Below are 19,923 nucleotides of genomic sequence, written 5' to 3'. Positions count from 1 at the left end.
ATCTGAATGAGGGTGGGGGAGATTTGCCATGTTGCAACGAGCTTAGCTTCTGTCTTGCTAGCTTGTGCTGCGCTCAGTGGATCTGCGCTTGACAGTGCAGCCTAGGAGGAGTAGTTGAACGCAGATCCACTGAGCTCCCAACACAGACAGCATCGTCAGAAGAAAAGTTGATAAAATAAATTTAAGAATTTGTATTGTTCGACACATATGCGTACCGAACCGAAAGCACTGTATCGAACGGTTCAATATTGATACGAGTATCGTTGCACCCCTAATATATATAATTGCACTAACCTGCACTCTAAAGAGCATCTTTTCTCTCTTCAGTCTTGTACTTTAAGGCTACATGTGATCAAATAGGCCCTGAAACACGTTGAATGTGTGAACTTCTGGCTCCACCTTCATTAGAGCGCTGCAATAAATTCAGCATTCACTGGTCACTTGTCATGCAACACTGTAAATAAGCTTCTTTAAATTGATACATACATAAAAACACAGAAAACCTTAATATGACAACATGCACAATATTTTAGAACATCTAGAAGCTTTCATACTGAAAATCAACAACTTTCTAGATGTGCCCACTATGGTCCTTGTGGCTTTGTCCTAAACATATTTGCTTGGTCTTTAGATTCCTTGTCTTTTTTATAGTACTTAGAATAGAATAGAATAGAATAAACCTTTAATTGTCCCACAAGGGGAAATTTGGTTGTAACAGCAGCCAAAAAGACACACATACAAACAAACAGTACACAGGACACGGAACAGAAACATACACAATTTCTCTTACATATTTACATTAAGGACAGTGGTTACTATATACAGAGAGTACTGTACAGTTATTAAATTAAATAAAAATAACTACAGATAAGAGGCAAAGCAGGTTGTAGTGCGAATTGGTTAATTAACTTATTGCAGTTACAGCGCAGATGTAAACATCTATGTTTGTTGGGAGCAGTTCTGATTGTACAGTCTAACAGCTGCAGGGAGGAAGGACCTGCGGAAACACTCCTTCATGCATCTAGGATGCAGCAGTCTGTCACTAAAGGAGCTCTGCAGTTCAGCAACATTTACATGCATGGTTAGTATCTTTGATTGTATTCATAGTAGGCACAGGTTATTCCCACTCCAGTAAGGAGAGATCATTAATAATCTAGCTGCTCATCAGACTACAATGAAACTACACAGAAGAGCTGAGTCCAACAATAGTAAGAAGTAGGGTATGACCCACTGATGTTGACTTGGATAAGAATCTCTGTCTGGTTAGGATGATGTTGAGATTGACACAAGGTGGGTCACATAAATGAGAGTCTGGAAGGTAGGATGACACAAGTACTGAGATGTAAAGCAAGTGGAATAGAGACCAACTCGAGAAAATGACTGGGCCTAAGTAATGACGACTGTATTGAGTTTGACATTGTGGGAAAGCAGGAGTGTTGTGAAGAACAGAATGGAAGAATTAGTGATTACAGATCTTTCCTATTAACCTTACACATGAGCTTTGTTCTATCACACACATCATGGTGATGCATTAAAAACTGAAAACAAGCATATTATACTTGAGTAGTGCTTATTTAAGCTGCACAGTACTTCAGTTAATTGACTCAAAAGGAAGAAAATGGCAACTAATAAAACAATTCAAAATACATAATTTCTTTAAAAAAATATAAACAAATTAATTTGATAACTGTCTGTGTAGGTTCTCAGTCATTCAGGTCATGGTGATCTTAGGAGCTTGGAAAGAAAAATCATCTGGACATTTCACCTCTCATCCAAGAAGCTTCTGTAGTTTTAAAACCAATTGATGGCGAGTCCCAGGTATTTAAGTCCTACTGGGAGTTTTCCCTTATCAGGGTTGTTGTCCCACTATTGATCATGTACCACATCACATGAGCCAAGGTATGAAAAAGGGTGTGGGTCACTATCAGCAGAGGTTTGGGGTGAAACCATTGTGAGACCTTGCCCCACCCTATCATGTGACTTAGGTAAGTCACATGATAGGCTTGTACGAAAAGGTCTGGCTCAGCATTCAAAAGCACCTACAGTGAGTTTAAGTGGGTTTGTCTTCACTACAGCTACTGTGCTGCAAGTGGCACATTGACCTTTTTTGCATACACCCGGCTGAACAGAAGTGCTGCAGGGTCTGCTCCAGCTCTCTGCACACAGTGCTATCTACCGCATTACCACTGCTTTGTTTGTTTTCATCTCACAATGCTGTGGCATTTGGAACAGAGCATTCTCTCTGTCTCTAACTCTTTCTCCTTTCTTCCCTGCAGCTTATTCAGACTCTGAAGAGGTTGATGAGACCCACCTCCGTTGAATTTAAGTCCCCACTAGAGCTGTCGGCACAGGGTGAGAGTAAAACATGCTCATCTGTAAATGGTTTCATTTAAGCTCTGGTAATAACTTTTTGCTGCAGATAACCCACTGATTCGACCTGTGATGCAGAACCACAACGTGCACACACACACTAAAAAAACACATGTACAGTGTTTGTATTGATTTAATGCTACCATCCTCAGTGGTACTCTTTCTGAATGTTAATAGTGGGTATTAGTCAATGCCAAGAAGCTGCTTAGCTATAAAGAAAGCTTGTTAGGGAATATGAGCAAACACAGACTTGCGAACTCTTCTGAGCTTTTAACAGATACCTCATCAATCATTTCCCTGACATCTATGGATGCCACGCTAATTATTTTCCTATTAAAACATAATTATCCCAGCTGTGCTTTTTCCCATCCTCCGCTGAACCACCACACTCTGCTCCATCACCACGTTTGTCTCTTTTTCTCCACATACATAGAAAATGCAGCGATGTGATAAAGCATGAAGCACTTGCTGTAGAAAGAAAAAATTTGACAAGATAATCCAGCAAGCCAGAGATCATCTCTGGAACCTGATGACAGCCAGAAGATGAAACTTGGCATCCACGTTGGAGTTTATTATACACATTTTAAGGTCAACGTATGCAGTGTAGATTGCATTCTGCATATTGAATAGTTGGCTAAGTGCACATATATTGCCTTGAGCACAGTAAAGCACTCATGCTGTCTAGGTCATTGATGAAAAAAATATGAATTCCATAAATGGTAAATGGCCTGTATTTGCATAGCACTTTACTTAGTCCCTATGGACCCCAAAGCGCTTTACACTACATTCAGTCATCCAACCATTCACACACTGGTGATGGCAAGCTACTTTGTAGCCACAGCTGCCCTGGGGCGCACTGACAGAGGCGAGGCTGCTGGACACTGGCGCCACCGGGCCCTCTAACCACCACCAGTAGGCAACAGGTGAAGTGTCTTGCCCAGGACACAACAACCGAGACCGTCAGAGCCAGGGCGCAAACCGGCAACCTTCCAATTTCAAGACGAACTGTCATCTCTTGAGCCACGATCGCCCCGTAAAATAAAAACATGAATATAAAATCCCTGTATATGAGGGGAGCGATTTTATCCTCTGAGAAAAGAACGTCTTATCCATTTTACTTTCAAGAGGTCAACAGCAACTAGAGGCAACTGGTGACTCAAAAAATGGAAGAGAGGAAGAAAACCAACCTGCGGCATCATGTTCCTTACAATAGCTGCCTAAGCTTAAGCTTTACTTTTTGTGACTAGTAGACAGTATATAGTCAGCTTTGGTCCTTCCTTCCAACCAGTCATTTTATGTAATATATTGATCTCCCACTGTTTCTCATAAAAAAACCTCATTGCACTCAGCTTTCACGTTCTATGAGCCATCAAATGTTGGGGGTAGAGTTTGGGTTAAGTTCGTGTCCAACCCTTTTATATAATTTTCACCTATTTGGATTACCCATATAATAAGGTTTATGACAAATAGACTGTAATGTAAAAGCAATGTATCGATCTTTTACTGAAAGGTAACGTCTAGTTTCTGAAAAACTGCTTTTTAGCATGTGATTAAATAAAAACCCAACCCTAAAGCTACTCCTAACCTTAGACTGTTTGCTAGTGACCTGGTGGATGTTAAAAGGCTGAAATATGGATGCATTCCCTTTAACTTCAAAGCACTGTTCAACTGAAAGAAAAATCAAAGTATTTAACCACATAGTCAGACCTGCAAGCAGCCAATCCAGTTCTGTGACTTACTTCCAAGTGCAGATAAGAGAATTCAACATGCTGAGTGCACTATCGACATATCAAAGGCTCATTTAAATTTTTGATTTTGCACCATGTAAAAAATGCCTCCTCCTCATCAATGCTTCATCTTTCTAACAATAACAGCAGCAACATCAGTGAGAGTCATGACATCAGCCTGAGCTGCTGTTGTTAGCTTTGCCAGTCAAACACACATACACACTCCCAACAGCTGCTGAGAACCACGAAGCAGGACCAAAAAAGCACGTTTCTTCCGTGATGTGGAAATTCTTCAGTTTTACAAAGTCTGACATCAAACACCAACGTATCCTGTGTAAAGTTGTTAAACCTCAGTTTGAACTAAAAGTAGCAGCACAACACATCTGTTCCAACATCTAAGACTACAGTACCAGTGAAATGACAGTAACGTGTTTCGTACCTTTTCATTTCCCCTCTGGTCTGATTTTTTTTTTTTTACATTTTCTAAATAATAATTAATATTTTTTCTAACTGGACTTAAAACTAATATTTCCGTAAGCATTAAAATAGTCCTTCAACTCCATTTGGTTGTAATATTACTGGAACAGTGACAGATTATAGCACCACACACAGCCAATGGCCCCAACTCTGACCCATATTTTGCTTCTTCCATAATCACAGTGATTTCAGCTAATTACATGGCGTGTCCGTTGGTCATACTTTCACATTCATTAGGCATGTTTTCATCTACCTTTATGTGCACAACACTGTGTGGATAATCTGAGCGTAAGATGAATCACCTTTTTGAACAAATTTTGGGAAAAAAACATTCATCCTATTATGAAAGTTTACCTCAGATTCCATATATGTTAAACTGGCGGTGGCACTCCCTTGCAAAGTGAGTTGAAGATCCAATGCCGCCATGTGCAGGTTAAATCTCAACAAGAAATTTAGACTGGGATTGGATTCTGACTGGATGAGTCATCAGCTGATGTGTGCTTATGTTGAGAGTTGCCTGAATTGCTACTAAATATCTAGACCTACAAAAACTAACATCCAAATTCAGTCATCATAAATTTCACTAGTTTCATGTAGGTCTTTCTCTGACCTGTCAAAGCATGGATACAGGACTTCTGTAGGGGTTCTGTGGTATCTGGCTCTGGGACTTTGGTAGCAGATGCTCTGCATCCTGGGGGTTGCATGTTGACGCTTGTTCTGGCACATTCTATAGATGCCTGATTGGTTTGGGATGTGGGGAGTTTGCCATGCTCCCTGAACCTTCTAAACCTTTGAAAAGTTCTAAATAGTTTTTCATCAACTCTGTGGGTGAAGAGGGGAAGTTAGCTACTGCTAGGGTGTGTCTGATATGCCCGTTGGTGTTGTTTCTGCATCATCATAATAATGTTGGTCCAGGATCAACATTGCAATTGATCAGTCATTTGTTTGCAATATGGGGAAAAAAGAACACATGCCCTGTTTATATAAATAATATAAACAGGGCATTATTAATAATAAAACTTTCTTCTGGAACACATTTCAGGTGTTTTCTTCATTCATTTATACAGTATAGTAAATATTTAAATTTAGATTGCTCATGATGTTTGTTAGTGACAGTTTTTAATAGGATTAGCTCATTTCATTCCCAATGCTAACCAATTGCTCTGGCCACGTCAGTGGTCAGTTGCATTGTTGATCCTGGACCAAAGTTATTTTGATGTCGGGGACATTAGATTGTGCGCTGCCCCTCAAGCCTTTGTTGGCATTCAAAAGGTGGAGGGTGGGGGTGGTGACTCAGTCTGCAGTAGTGTTTAGGTGGGTGGTATGCTTCAAAGAAACATGGTTTCAATCACACCAATAAAGATGAGACTGAGCCAAATATTGGAAGCTGAAAGCACGCAACCCATATATTTTCTAAATATACAAACACAATGTAACTCATCTTCAGTTATACGGTATGGAATTACTGTCACACAAGCCTAAAGATTGCCTTATATTCAGGCCAGTATGGCCAAGATAAATGTGAGTCAGGTAAAACCACACAGCAAATGATGCCTCCAAAACATTTTTAAGACTTAAGAGTAATTTGCTATTTACACACTCTGCATTTTCTAAGCATGTTTAATCTCTCTTTGGATGGATGCCAACAGCTGCACAGGTCAGGCCAGATAAACTGAAACACCTGAACACAAATGCACTCTTCGTGATGTGCTCATTATTTGAGGTGAATGACCTGCATTGTGCACAAAAACACTTATGTGGTCCCCAGAGTAACAAATAATGTAGCAGGCAAAGGATGATGTAACATACCTGAATTGTAGGGGTGATGCTGGATGAGTTTGGGTATAGTGTGTGTGTGTGTGTGTGTGTGTGTGTGTGTGTGTGTGTGTGTGTGTGTGTGTGTGTGTGTGTGTGTGTCCGCGTGTTTCTAACCAAGGCTTCTTTTTGTTTTCCTCTGGCTGCAGGCAAAGAGATGATCGAAATGTATTTTGACTTCCGCTTGTTTCGCCTGTGGAAAAGCCGCCGGCACTCCAAGCTACTGGACTACGACGACCTCTTGTGACACCACCCAGTGTTCTGTTGGCTTGTCGGCCAGTTATTGCGAATCTGAGCCTACCTTTGTACGGTGTCAAGGCATTTGGTTGAAGTGGGGGGGCTCCTCTCTTCTCCAGAGAGGTTCCTAGACCGGCTCTGTGTGCGCAGCTGGAAGCTGGAGCAGCAGTGGAGGCAGCAGCAGTTGGGTCTGTTTTTGTAAGCCCTTCTGAAGCGACGGGGTGTGGCCCTGTAGATTCAGCCGGCGGTGTGCTTTCTCACCTGCACCTATTTTCACTTTCTGCCTCTGCCTAACCCTAGAAAAGAGAAAGAAGGGGGACAAGAGTGAGTTGGAGAAGCAAGTGACTCATCATCCTAGCCTAAATGTGTCAGAAACGCCAACTACACTTAGATTTCTGAGTTCAGAGAGACTATTAGATACAAGAGTGACAGTGGGGAATCTCTGTCTGAGATTTAAGGATGTTTTTTTCTTGTCCCACCTTTAGCCAACCTATCTGCTCTTGTTAGGAGGCTTATAAGTATGGATTTATAAGTTATTTACAAAGGAATTAGAGCTTATATGTAAATAAACAAGTGCTTGCTAGAGCATTAGAGAATACATTTTCAGCATCTCTCGCCATGCTGTCATGTGATAATCTGGACATGTGATTAGTCTTATTAAGAATTAGAGTTGTCTATTTACTGCAGTCTTTTTTAAAACCTTCATATAAATGTAATAGTATTTCTTACAGACTGTTGTAATAACTCAGGTCAAATTCTTTTGTTTTCTACTAAGAATTGTACTCACCTGTACAACATACTGTAGATCAGAATCAAAGGCCTTCATACTCCACACAGAGTCATCTTCAGTGGAACATCAGGGATGAGCGGAGCTTTTCTCCATTTTCATCTCGCCTTTTGAGTCAGCTGTAGCCAAACAGACAGATGCATCCATGCATATTTTTCATAACATTACAGCATCATGTTTTAGCCCACTGAGCCACTGCTAGCTGATTTTTCTTGAGCTATTGGTTCGTGGGCTCAAAGCCTTTTGCAGTGTTTGTATTGCACATGTGCATTCAAACCCTTCTTGCATAGCTAGCCTGTAAAGAGGTTTCAGTTGGAGGCTGACATCAGACTCTTTACAGTGAGTATAATTTATATAGTGCATATTTAGTTCATTCCAACAGTTTTTCACATTTTTGGAGGACTTTCATTCTTTATTTAGCTTGGACATCCAGTGGAGTGGTAGGGGCGATGCGATCCTTTGACTTATTTTTGTTTCCCCTCACCACCAGCTTGTTGTTTCCATCTCAACATACTCTTAATCTTAATCATATAACAGCAGCAATGTGTCCCAAATGCTGTCTTTGCCATGCTTATTTCCAGCATTACAGTCCACTGTAAAATGTTTTGCTGTAGCAAGATTTTAAAGATGCACAGGTGTGATTTTGTGTTTTGATGCCCTACAGTTGGGGCGTTTCAGTCAGACTGACAAATGGTTCAAGCTGAAGCAGCAGAGGCTGCGATAGCTTCATCTTCATTCTTCTGATTGTTCCATTCGCAAGATCCTACATTTCCCACAATGCAACATGACTGCTTTTTTTCTTGAGCTCCTCTTGGAATGACAAATGTTGAATTCTAAACTTAAACTTTGTGTGACACAAAGTTTTGTGGTACTGTTTTTTCTTTTCTTTCTTTCAAAAAATGTGTCATCCAAGCTAAATGACATCATCTGTAGGAATATTTAGCTCCACTCAGGGGCTTAGTGTTTTGTAGATCAACAAATACAATATTGCCATATAGCTGATCATTGCACACTTAGTTTACAATAATAATAAAAGATTTGGGGGACTGTGCTGTTTAGAAATACATGTGCTGGTATTGAATATGAGTATATAATATGAGTAAATATGGACAGGATGAGTGATATTTACATTGTTTCATCTCAAACTTGTGCTGATGTGGTCATGTTCTCTGTTATATAATCACTTTTCCTCCCTTCTGCACCCTCAGACCAAAGCTCTCTTTCTTATCCGCAGCGCAAGCAGAGAAAAAGCGCTTTGTTTCTTGTTTCTTCCGTGCAGTTTGCTCGCAGAATGAAAATTAGTGTTTGGATTTGGGATGAGTTGTGATATTTTTAAAGTAACACAAGGTGTGTTCATGATATGTTTACTAGTCTCTTATACTGTGTCTTGTCTGCATTGTAAACATAGTTCACTGCTTATTTTTCCACAAATTCCAAGCTTTGTTTCAGCTTCTTGGGCCATCCATGTCAGCTGACCTGGAATTAGTTTTCATGAAGATAGATAGAAATTACAAAAGACCTCTGAAATCTATTTTATTTACTACATTTAACTACCAAACAGCTTAAAATATGCCCCTCTTATTTAACTGTTATTGTGAGAATTTTTGTGTTCATGGGACCGAAATCTCAAATTTAGAATAGTGGGTCATAATTATGAGTGGTATTGTATAAGCTGCAGAGATAAGGTCTCTGATATGTTTGATTGAATGCAATCTTCTTCCACATATACCTGTTACCATGACATATTCTATGTTTGCTGTGTCTTAAATCACATACTTCTATATTTACACTCATTAATTTGAGTTCGACATTGTGTTCACAATATCAAGTACTGCTCCACAAAGTGCTGCTTGAGTACCTAGAAATGTGGAACATTTCTCAAGCTTAAGGGTCACTGTTAGCTAGCAGATAGACTGCTAGCTAACTGGTAGTCCTTCCGTAAGAGATTTTTATTTTTATTTTTTTTGTTAAGGGTAGATTTTTTTTTTTTTCTTCAGGCACTGAAACTAGCTTTGTTAAATTGTTTTGCATATTGCAAATGCCATTAATGGTGAGTGCATGACTGGTCAGCTCTGATTTGAAACAAGCCTACCTGGTAAATCCATTTACTAAACAAGTAGCTATATAGTGTACATAAAGCACTAAATGAAAAAGTGTTTGAATTGAGACACACTGTACATAAACAGGCAGGGATACAATGCTGCTTCATACTCTTTTATTCGACAAGGCATGTATCACCCAATCTCTGTCACAAGCATTGAGATAATTTGGTGTAATCAAAGGAAAAACGAAGACCTTTCTAGTTCCATAGCTGCTCCTGGTTTGCACCATTAAGTCATGCAGCATACTGTCTCACATGGCATCTGGGTCTTCGAATTACCTCAAATGCAGAGAGAACCAGGGATTTATTTGTTAGGGAATATTTAATGATATTTTCTCTACTGCTACCTTTTTAATTTTCATAAATGTTATGCTCAGTAGAAAATATTGTACATTTTCATTGTACAGTTTGTGTTTTCTTTTTTTGTTTGGTGTTGGTGGATTATGTGTAAGGACCTCATTATACTTTCCATGTGAGTGAGTCTATTAGGCTCAGGTTGGGTCTAAATGGTTTTGTCATGAGACAGTGAGCCAATCTATGCAGATGTCTGCATGGCTGGCTCTTTTTTGACTGTGGACACTGGAGATTTTACATTACTGGACAACAACCAGATGGCAGACTTCAAGCGGATCTGAAAGAATTATGACAGGGATGACTTCTTGGCCCTCATGTCTCCTGTACATGTCTGAAACATAGTATAATCAATGCTTGGAGCAACCCATCTAGGGCTGGACTCAGCGGTAGGGTTTGCGTTAATGTCCACCCTGTTTGATAGAATTTTCTTATTGGAATATTCAAATGGAAAAGCTTTAAACAGAAAAAAATGTGCCTAAAACAATACCCAACCCTAAACCACCCCCAGGTGTGTCAGCGAAGATATGTTTATTAAGAGGTCAGTTTTAAGTGACCTCTAGTTTGAGTGCTGGCCTTAACTGCAACTTATTAGAAGCTGCGCCAGGTTGTTAACATTAATGCACAATATTGAGTGCTGAGTGTGTTAGTGCTGTGGAAATGTGCATTATGCTAAACTGGTCATCTGTTCTAGAACAGGTCCTTTGTTATTCAATCTGCCTTTGATTGTGTTTGCTGATCAAACCGCCAACTGTTACTTCAAACAGGAGGCGGCTGTTCAGTATTTAAATTGTAGTAGTATTTTACAGCCGTTGTGTACAGTCTGGCTAGTTTTGCCTGTTCACCTTGTTTACATTAACGTCAAAGTTAGTTGAGGTTGGTGTAAGTTAGTGTAACTCTCAGGCAATTATACAACTTTCAATGTTTCTTTCCCCTTTGTTCAGGCTTTGTGAGCGTTTTGGACTTATCATGTGAGGTCGTGCCTGTCCTTTGTGCCCAGTGATCTCTTTGCTTAAAGGTGGTTCTGATCTTAAAAATCGTTGTACATTCATGACTTTCCTTCATGAAGATATGTATTCGTTTAAAGATCAAATACTTTCCCAGTTTGTATTCTGTAGCAGTAATCTATGTAAGAATATTTCTGTATTGGTATTTCAATTTGTATATTTGTATGTACAAGAGCATTGTTTTAATGACTGTCTTACAATTCTGTGGACAGAAACAGACACTGCAGTGCGTGCAGTGTGCTCGCTGCTCGGCTCCTTTATATTCTGCAGCAGTTTAGCGCAGCCCCAGTTCTGCTCATACGACCCTCTTCTTTCGCCTCTGCTGCGAGTTTAAATAAAGGCCAAAGCCCAGAGCGTAATTACACACCTCTGTTCGACACTTGTAACCACATCTTAAGTCGAGGTGTTTAATCATGCTCTTATACTAAAAACTGGCACAAGTTTGATGGATTTCTAATGAGTTTTCTGATAACAAAGACAACAGAGACTTTACTGGAGATTCATTATCTGCTGTCAAGCCCACAACATTTTCCCCATGGCTCTGATCAGATAAAACACTTAGCTCTCCTGCTGGAACATAACGCATCAGTGCTAACATTGAGGAAGAGCCCAAGCAGTGTAAAACAACTCGCAGACTTTGTAGACTAGAGCGATTTTGAGTCACACTGAAGCATTTCATTCCCATGGCAAAGTCAGGTAATGTGGGACATCAGAGATAATAGATCAGATCTTTGAATATTACCAGTCAAACACCACTACAAAAATCTTTTACATGAAACAATTAGGCTGATTGGTTTGAACTTACTAAGACGAGTTGAGAAAAGATTTATTTATTTTTTTTAAAAGATCATTGTTCCAAAAACTTGAACTGTACTGAAAAATGATAGTTATAGTATATTATGTCATTTTGAGAAATATTCAAATAATAACCTTTGCTTTGAGGATAATTGCTTTAAGAAGCAGAGTGACTCTTCCATTAAGTAAATTGGGTCAAAAAGGTTAGACTACATGAGTTATTCTGCTGCTTGCCAGAATCGCAGGTTAGACATTTCTGGCATTTTTAGTTCTTAAAAATATGAAAGTTTACGCAGTGACTACATATCAACCACAGTTATCTTGAACTGGCCATTGTTACATACACAGACTACGAAAACTCCAGTATCACAGAATCACACAATGAAAGTCAATAATTATGCTTTGTCATTGGAGTAGTAATTGCCTTTAATTTGTTATGAAATGAAGGCATAATCAATTTTCTTTCTCAGTTGTCCCCATTCACTTTTGTTTGTCCCTATCATTTAAATATGATCAGCAAGTGGAGAAACCCCTAACCAAGGTCACATGAAATACTTCTGAAGATAATACTTTATCTAATGGGAGAAATGTTGTTTCCAAATATCTAAAATCACTGAGAGAAGCTTCAGGGTCATGTATCTATAGGCTACTGGGTTTGTTACTACAGTATCCTCCCAACTCAGAAACAAAGCATACATTATTTCATTAACAATGTTATTGATCAGCAATATTGACCAGTGTCGCTTTAAGATAAAAAAGTAAACACCTGTACATATTGGCAGTGGAGAAAGCAGGAAACATTTTTTTTAAAGGAGTCGAGCGGCGACTGCCTTGGCAAACTTCGGTGTGGGAAGTTTTGACAAAACTCTGGCAGTAAAACATGACTCATATCTGGGATGTTAAGCCTCTTCTAATGAGGTCAGGTATTCATATACGTGCAGATGTATTTCAGGGGGAAATGACCACACGCAGTTTGACTTCTCGTGATGGTTCACCGAAGCAGCCATTTCCATTTCTTGAGAGGATAATTACATAAATCAAGAGTTTGAGCTTTGCCTTCTCTTGTTATTTTCCACGTGAAACTGTGTGTCATATTGACAATTGCAAAGATCGCTCAAATTATTATTAAGCATTGTTGTGCCCTCCCTGCTGCTTTGTTCCAGTTTCAGTGAAGATTTCCAAGGCTCAGTTGGGAATGAGTGTGATGAGGATGATGAATTGACGCTGCTTTGATTGCCCTGACATCTCCAGTTGGGCTGTGATTGTATTTCTGGAAGTTTTGAAAATAATATGTCTATGTAATGTCTGTGTCATTTTGGATCAACTTCTAAATAATTTAACTGAGCATTACATTTTGGAATAGATTTTTTAGTCCAACACAGTAGAGTGTGAGATTTATAAATGTTACAGTAAGCTTCATCCATGTGTATGGATAGAGAAAATCTTAAAGGTATGATAGCAATTAACAATACTGCATATAGTGATTTTGATACTAGCATAAGTTTAAACTATTATCTGGGTAGCTTTCCTGAGCTTTGGGGTTTCTTCCTTAGAATAGACATTAGGGAATGCTTCTTATTTAAAGGGCAATGTGTTGTATCTGAACTAATAGCAAGGAAATGTTTTTGCATTGCACAATGTTGGTAATAACCTGTGAGAAAAAGTATTGTTTCTACAGCATTTCCTCCCCCAAGTAAACTATAGTTAAACACAGCTTGTGTCTTTGTCTTATCATTGATTCAGTGGTGTCATTTTGGCCCCCAGGAAGTTTTACCCGGTTTACATTTTGTGTCGCTTCATAAGTAAAAAGATCCTCTCATGCTAAAAATGCATAGGGTTGTGATGCCACAGTGCACTTTGGGATAAAAGTTCCCATCTTATTAAACTTTCTCTTTGTGTGCAGAATCCATGAAATTTTCTTCTGAGCACTCATGCAGTGAAATAGCCACAGTAACATATTTAGCATAAAATTGTGCAAACATGTATCAGTTACAGAGTGTTGCTAAGGCTCTGTGATGCAGAAGTAAATGCTAAATCTAATATAGCAGCACAGTCACAATGATGCAATAACAAGGAACTTCTAACTACTCAAGAACTTGCACTTTCTGGGCCTCCAGTTTCACTGGGGGTACTCACAAGATAGTTCCAAATGAATGGGGACCTATGGACTTGAAGCATAAAAATGTTCATTTTGTGGGGTAAATGTTATTTTTTTCACGCAGATGGAAGTATTACAAGCACCTAGAGGATGGATGGCCATCAAATTCTGGTTCTCAGAGGATAAACTCGAAATACTTCAATAACACTTTAACATTTATCACACTTTGTCTTGTCATTTTCCATTTATGGTGTGGAAAATGTCTGGATTACTATGGGCTGTGTTCCCATGGTGATATTCAAAGCAGACATTGGTTGTTTTAAGATGTTAAAAAGCCAGAAGTGGAGTTTAGCAATGATAAATATTAGTGTACCTACAAAGACACTTGGAATAATGATGCATATGATAATGTTTTCTTTTAAAAGCAAAAATACCCAATCACATTTGTCAAGACTGATATTGATGTAAAATTAAATATTACATAAATCAAAAATAAAATCTGTACAGTTATCCTAGTTCTCCAGAATCAGACAGAAATTATATACACCAGAGATTTTTGCAGTTCATAATATAGAAGCATCCTAGAGTACAAATATGCATATGCTGCCCTGCTGTGCGTATCAAATATAGTTATTGTATTAACAGATGGAAGTAGCATATGTTCAGAGGCTGCAGTGATGCATTGTAAGCTGCAGCTACAAATTTTCCAGATGGAACAGCCATTGATAGCACGCAAGAACTCATAACTAGCTGTGTGGCAGACTAAGGTAACATGTTAAATGTGCAGGGCAATCAAAAACACGTCATTCTACATTATTATGAACACACATCATGAATACAGTACTACCCTACACAGTTACACAGGGACACTGCAGCCAGCACATGTTGGCAGCCTTACAGCAACCACCATGTATGAATAATAGAAGAAAGGGTGGAGAGGACCAGACTACAGAAGCACAAGACCAGAGTTAGAGCTCAACACTCAGGGGGGTCAAATTGCAGAAGTGTATGTGTGTACCATACCATACTCTACTCACAAGCAATTCATTATAGACCTGTTAAACTGCTCGTTAACACAAACTTCTAATCAGTCAGTCTATGGCACCACCTGCTTATCTTAGGCATGTAAACATGGTTGAGATGTTCTGCTGAATTTCCGCTGCAGTATTCTTTTGAAGAATAGGTGTTGCCACTCAGACACTACCTCCACATCAGTGCTGTGTTGTGTTTTTTTCCAGGATATCTCTTCTTTTCAAACTGTTGCAACATCTCCCTTTGTATAATCTGTGAGTCTGTGAGCATCTTTACTGACATATCTTTATAAAAGCATTACAGCTGTATACAATTGTGTCTTCATCCCACAATGTGCCAGGTTATAAAAATCAAGAGAGAGAAACTAGTGACAGTGCACATGACATCAATTAGACATCAACTCTATCATACAGTGCTGTTCACGAGCCACTGGTGGTGGGTATACTGGGGCCCTTCAGCTCTGCTTTGATATTCAGGATCAGAATTTTGCATGAACAACATGAAAGCATGGATCCATCCCGTCTTTAGACTTGTGGATTAATGGTATGGGAAATGTTTTCTTCCCACACTTTGAGCCTCGTACTACGAATTACTTGCTAAAACACCAAGGCCTACATGAGTATTATTGCTGAACATGCCCTTCTCTTTATGACCACAGAGTATCCGATTTCTGATGGCTGCCTGTCACTAAGCTCAAATCATCTCAAACTAGTTTCTTGAACATGACAATAAGTCCACTGTACTCAAATGGCCAAAGAGCATCTCTGGGATTTAGTGGAACAGGACAGTTGTATCATGGATGTGCAGTTGGCAAATATGCAGAAATTGTGACGCTATCATGTCAGCTTTTGGCTGTTCCCTTGTCACAAGGGGCACATAGCTCTGCATTTTTGATCCGGCCAGATGGAGGCAAAAAAGTTACTATTCAGTACAAGCCAATGCTTTCATTTAATACAATCCAGTACTGTCTACTGCTACTTCGGTTTTCATATGTATGAAACATTCAGAACATAACTGATCTCATAGCAGTGAAAGCTGAGCCAGTGACCTCCTTCATTTAGATTAGCAGAGTTGATGCCTTGATGTATTGTATTTTATTGCCTTGCCAGTCCCCTCCCTTTCACTCCTCTTCAAGGTGGTCACAGAGCAGATTTTATTGATTATAAAAAGGGTGATGTTGTTTCTCAAGGAGATCCTTTATGGTCTGGATGATGTAGTCATGCATTACGAGATCTTATTAAGTGGTGAGATGTTTCACAAGCGTGTTTTACTTTTCCTCGAAGAATAGGGAAGGTTTAGACTCTGGGTTTCAGGTTGACATCAAATCTTAGCAAATCAACAACAATAATAATACATATTCAGTTTCTAGTCATGTATAATAAACAAATGTATATAAATGTATAATGTAATTACTGAAGCATATAAATTCATGTGATAAGTCATATGATTAGGGGTGGGAAATGATGAGAATTTAGCAAGTGTGATTACCTGACAAAGCAAACAGCGTGGAGTGACGTGAATGTCGACCCAAAAGCAGGCACACAGAGAGGAGGCCGGAGATGAACAAATAGCGAGCCTTTATTGTTGGCTGTAATAACACCATGAACAAAAGGCGACAGGAGGAACTGAGACAAACTAACAAAACTTAAAGTTGGAAAAGCTAAACCTGTGGGACATGTGGAACATAGGAAACAATACAAAAACATGAAACGGGGGATGAGGAACAAGGGATTTGTGAACACCTGGGAAGTAACACAGAGGATGACAAGCAGACGGTCCGACAAGGAACAGAGGGAAACACACTATTATATATACACACAAAGGTAATGAGGACAATAGGAAACAGGAAGGGAACACAGATGAGACCAATAAGACAAGACTAGACAAGGAGGAGAGCAAAACTGAAAACATTAACAGTGGGAAATACAGGAAAACAGGAAATACGCAAACTTAGAGACAAGGATGACTAGCGGTAACACAAGGGAGGCACAGTAACAAAACTTATAGACTAGAAAACCAAAACACTAAACAATGACTAAAGGAGCTAGAAATACAAAACTAAACCATGAAAACTAAATCACAGAATTCAACAAAAAAAAAAAAAGGAAATTAATTGCACAGTGTGTGGTGAAATGTTTGTAGATGCTGGAGGTATTTCCCCCATTTGCAATGATCAGTGTGGTGTCATTACTGAAATGTATTATGTAATGTATTGATTGCGTGTGCGTCATCTTTCTGTCTATAAACACGATAGTCTGTTTGGATCGAAATCAGATAAAACTGTGCAGGGTGTAGAGTGGGGTCATGCTAACAATCCATTACAATCTGGCTCACATCCACCAAGGTCTTCAGGGTCAACTTAATGATTAATTGGACTAAAATTGACAAGAAGCCTTATAACTTAGAAACATGATACTCAGTGTGGTGTGTGCATCTATAGAACATTAAGGAGCTACCATATAAAGATTATATTTTTCATCACATCACATTTGACCTCTGACCTCTCCTATGATGTCAATTGATGGAATTGAAGGATCTCAAGTTCATATGTTATGTAAAACTATTTGAAATTATGTCTTACAGCCACTGTTTGTATTGACTGCATATAGACATACAGGGAATAATATATGAGGATTCTAAATATCATGTTACTTAAATGTCAATCTTTCATCAAATGTCTTAAAACTATGCTTAAAATGGTATAGCCTTTGTTTATGTTGGCAACATTTAGGAAATGATACTGGTAAAAGTAAATAGTGTTCAGAGATTGAGCTGCCTTGGAGAAACACATAATCAAAACTGATAGAGTACAAGGACTGACTTTTGAGCAATCCCAGATGAGAAAGAAGTGGAAGAAGACACACACCATCAGGGCAAGTTTTTAAAAAGACCAACATCTTTGTTAAAGACACTGCTTCACACTACCAGTTAAACTGGCTGAGGAGGGAGAACGTGTTCACGAATTCTGAAACTGAAAAGAACTTTTAAAATGTCCCTATAATTAATGAAGTCAGTGGTGTGTAGTGTGGGATGTAACCAGAAGACTGATAGCAGAGAAAAGGAAAAGGGTTATGACTGACAAGAGCTCTTAAGGAAGACTTTAGCTGAAATTATGTCAACATGCCATACAGATGGATGTATATGAGTAACTATATCCTGGAGATCTGGAGTTATCTGGTTTAGGCTACGTGTTTGAGAATTATACCACGGAGTCAGGTACTTCTGATTTGAGGCCTTAGTTTTCACCGGAGCTACAGTATCCAGAGTCGTATGTAGTAAGGAGGTAAAATTATTAACAAGATAATCGACCTCTGTTGGGCTAGCGTTCAGGTAGCTGCTCTGTGTTGGTACAGGGCATTGAAGATGATAACAGTGGGTGGATTATATTCTTAAACTTAGTTACAGCGCTTTCAGAAAGTCATCTAGTGTGATGAAGTCTACTCCCCACTGCTATGTAATCATCCATCCATCTTCATCCGCTTTATCCGAGGCTGGGTCGCGGGGGCAGCAGCCTAAGCAAAGAGGCCCAGACCTCCCTCTCCCCAGCCACCTCCTCCAGCTTATCCGGGGGAACACCAAGGCGTTCCCAGGCCAGCCGAGAGATATAATCTCTCCAGCGTGTCCTGGGTCTGCCCCGGGGCCTCCTCCCAGTGGGACATGCCTGGAACACCTCACCCAGGAGGCGCCCAGGGGGCATCCTTGTCAGATGCCTGAACCACCTCAGCTGGCTCCTTTCGATGTGGAGCAGCAGCGGCTCTACTCTGAGCCCCTCCCGGATGGCCAAACTTCTCACCCTATCTCTAAGGGAGAGGCCAGCCACCCTTCGGAGGAAGCTCATTTCCGCCGTTTGTATCCGCGATCTCGTTCTTTCGGTCACTACCCACAGCTCGTGGCCATAGGTGAGGGTAGGGACGTAGATCGACCGGTAAATTGAGAGCTTCGCTTTTACACTCAGCTCCCTCTTCACCACGACGGACCGGTGCAGCGTCTGCATTACTGCAGCTGCAGCCCCAATCCGTCTGTCGATCTCCGACTCCCTTCTCCCATCACTCGTGAACAAGACCCTGAGATACTTGAACTCCTCCACTTGGGGCAGGAACTCATCCCCGACCCGGAGTGGGCACTCCACCCTTTTCCGGCCGAGAACCATGGCCTCAGATTTGGAGTTGCTGATCCTCATTCCCGCTGCTTCACAACTGGCTGCGAACCGCTCCAGTGCGAGCTGGAGGCCCTCACCCGATGAAGCCAACAGAACCACATCATCCGCAAAAATCAGAGATGAGATTCTGAGGCCACCAAAGCGAAAGCCCTCCGCCACTTGGCTGTGCCTAGAAATCCTGTCCATAAAAATTATGAACAGAACCGGTGACAAAGGGCAGCCCTGGCGGAGCCCATCACCCACCGGGAATGAGTCCGACTTATTGCCGGCAATGCGAACCAAGCTCTTGCAACGGTTGTATAGGGATCGAATGGCCCGTAGCAATGGGCCAGACACCCCATACTCCCGCAACACCTCCCACAGGACACCCCGAGGGACACGGTCGAATGCCTTCTCCAAGTCCACAAAACACATGTAGACTGGTTGGGCAAACTCCCATGCACCCTCAAGTATCCTCGAGAGGATGAAGAGCTGGTCCAGTGTTCCGCGACCAGGACGAAAACCGCATTGTTCCTCCTGTATCCGAGGTTCGACTAGCGGACGAACTCTCCTTTCCAGCACCCTGGCATAGACTTTCCCGGGGAGGCTGAGGAGTGTGATCCCCCTGTAGTTGGAACACACCCTCCGGTCCCCCTTCTTAAAGATGGGGACCACCACCCCGGTCTGCCAGTCCACAGGTACTGCCCCTGATCTCCACGCAACATTGCAGAGGCGTGTCAACCAGGACAGCCCTACAACGTCCAGAGCCTTCAGGAACTCGGGGCGGACCTCATCAACACCAGGGGCTCTGCCACCAAGGAGTTGTTTAACTGTCTCAGTGACCTCGCCCCCGGAAATTGGCGGGTCATTCCCCTCATCCCCAGACTCTGCTTCCTCCTCGGAAGACGCGTCAGTGGGATTAAGGAGGTCCTCGAAGTATTCCTTCCACCGCCTGAAAATTTTCTCAGTCGACGTCAGCAGCGCTCCG

General features: G+C 40.6%; 1 protein-coding gene across 1 annotated transcript in view; it reads left to right on the top strand.

The window, feature by feature from the left end:
• Positions 1–18,260, top strand: part of nsmfb (NMDA receptor synaptonuclear signaling and neuronal migration factor b) — a 73,288-nt gene extending 55,028 nt beyond the window's left edge. The window contains exons 15-16 of the mRNA XM_085180756.1: positions 2,277–2,352; positions 6,539–18,260. Coding sequence (XP_085036882.1) covers positions 2,277–2,352; positions 6,539–6,636 — 174 coding nt within the window. The 3' untranslated portion in view covers positions 6,637–18,260. The remainder of the gene's footprint in view (positions 1–2,276; positions 2,353–6,538) is intronic.
• The last annotated feature ends 1,663 nt before the right edge of the window (positions 18,261–19,923 follow it).

This window comes from Neolamprologus multifasciatus, chromosome 12 (assembly GCF_963576455.1).
Source record: "Neolamprologus multifasciatus chromosome 12, fNeoMul1.2, whole genome shotgun sequence".
Classification (NCBI taxonomy): Eukaryota; Metazoa; Chordata; class Actinopteri; order Cichliformes; family Cichlidae; genus Neolamprologus; species Neolamprologus multifasciatus.
Note: the sequence above shows the minus strand (reverse complement) of the source record. Positions and strands in the feature narration are given on the sequence as shown.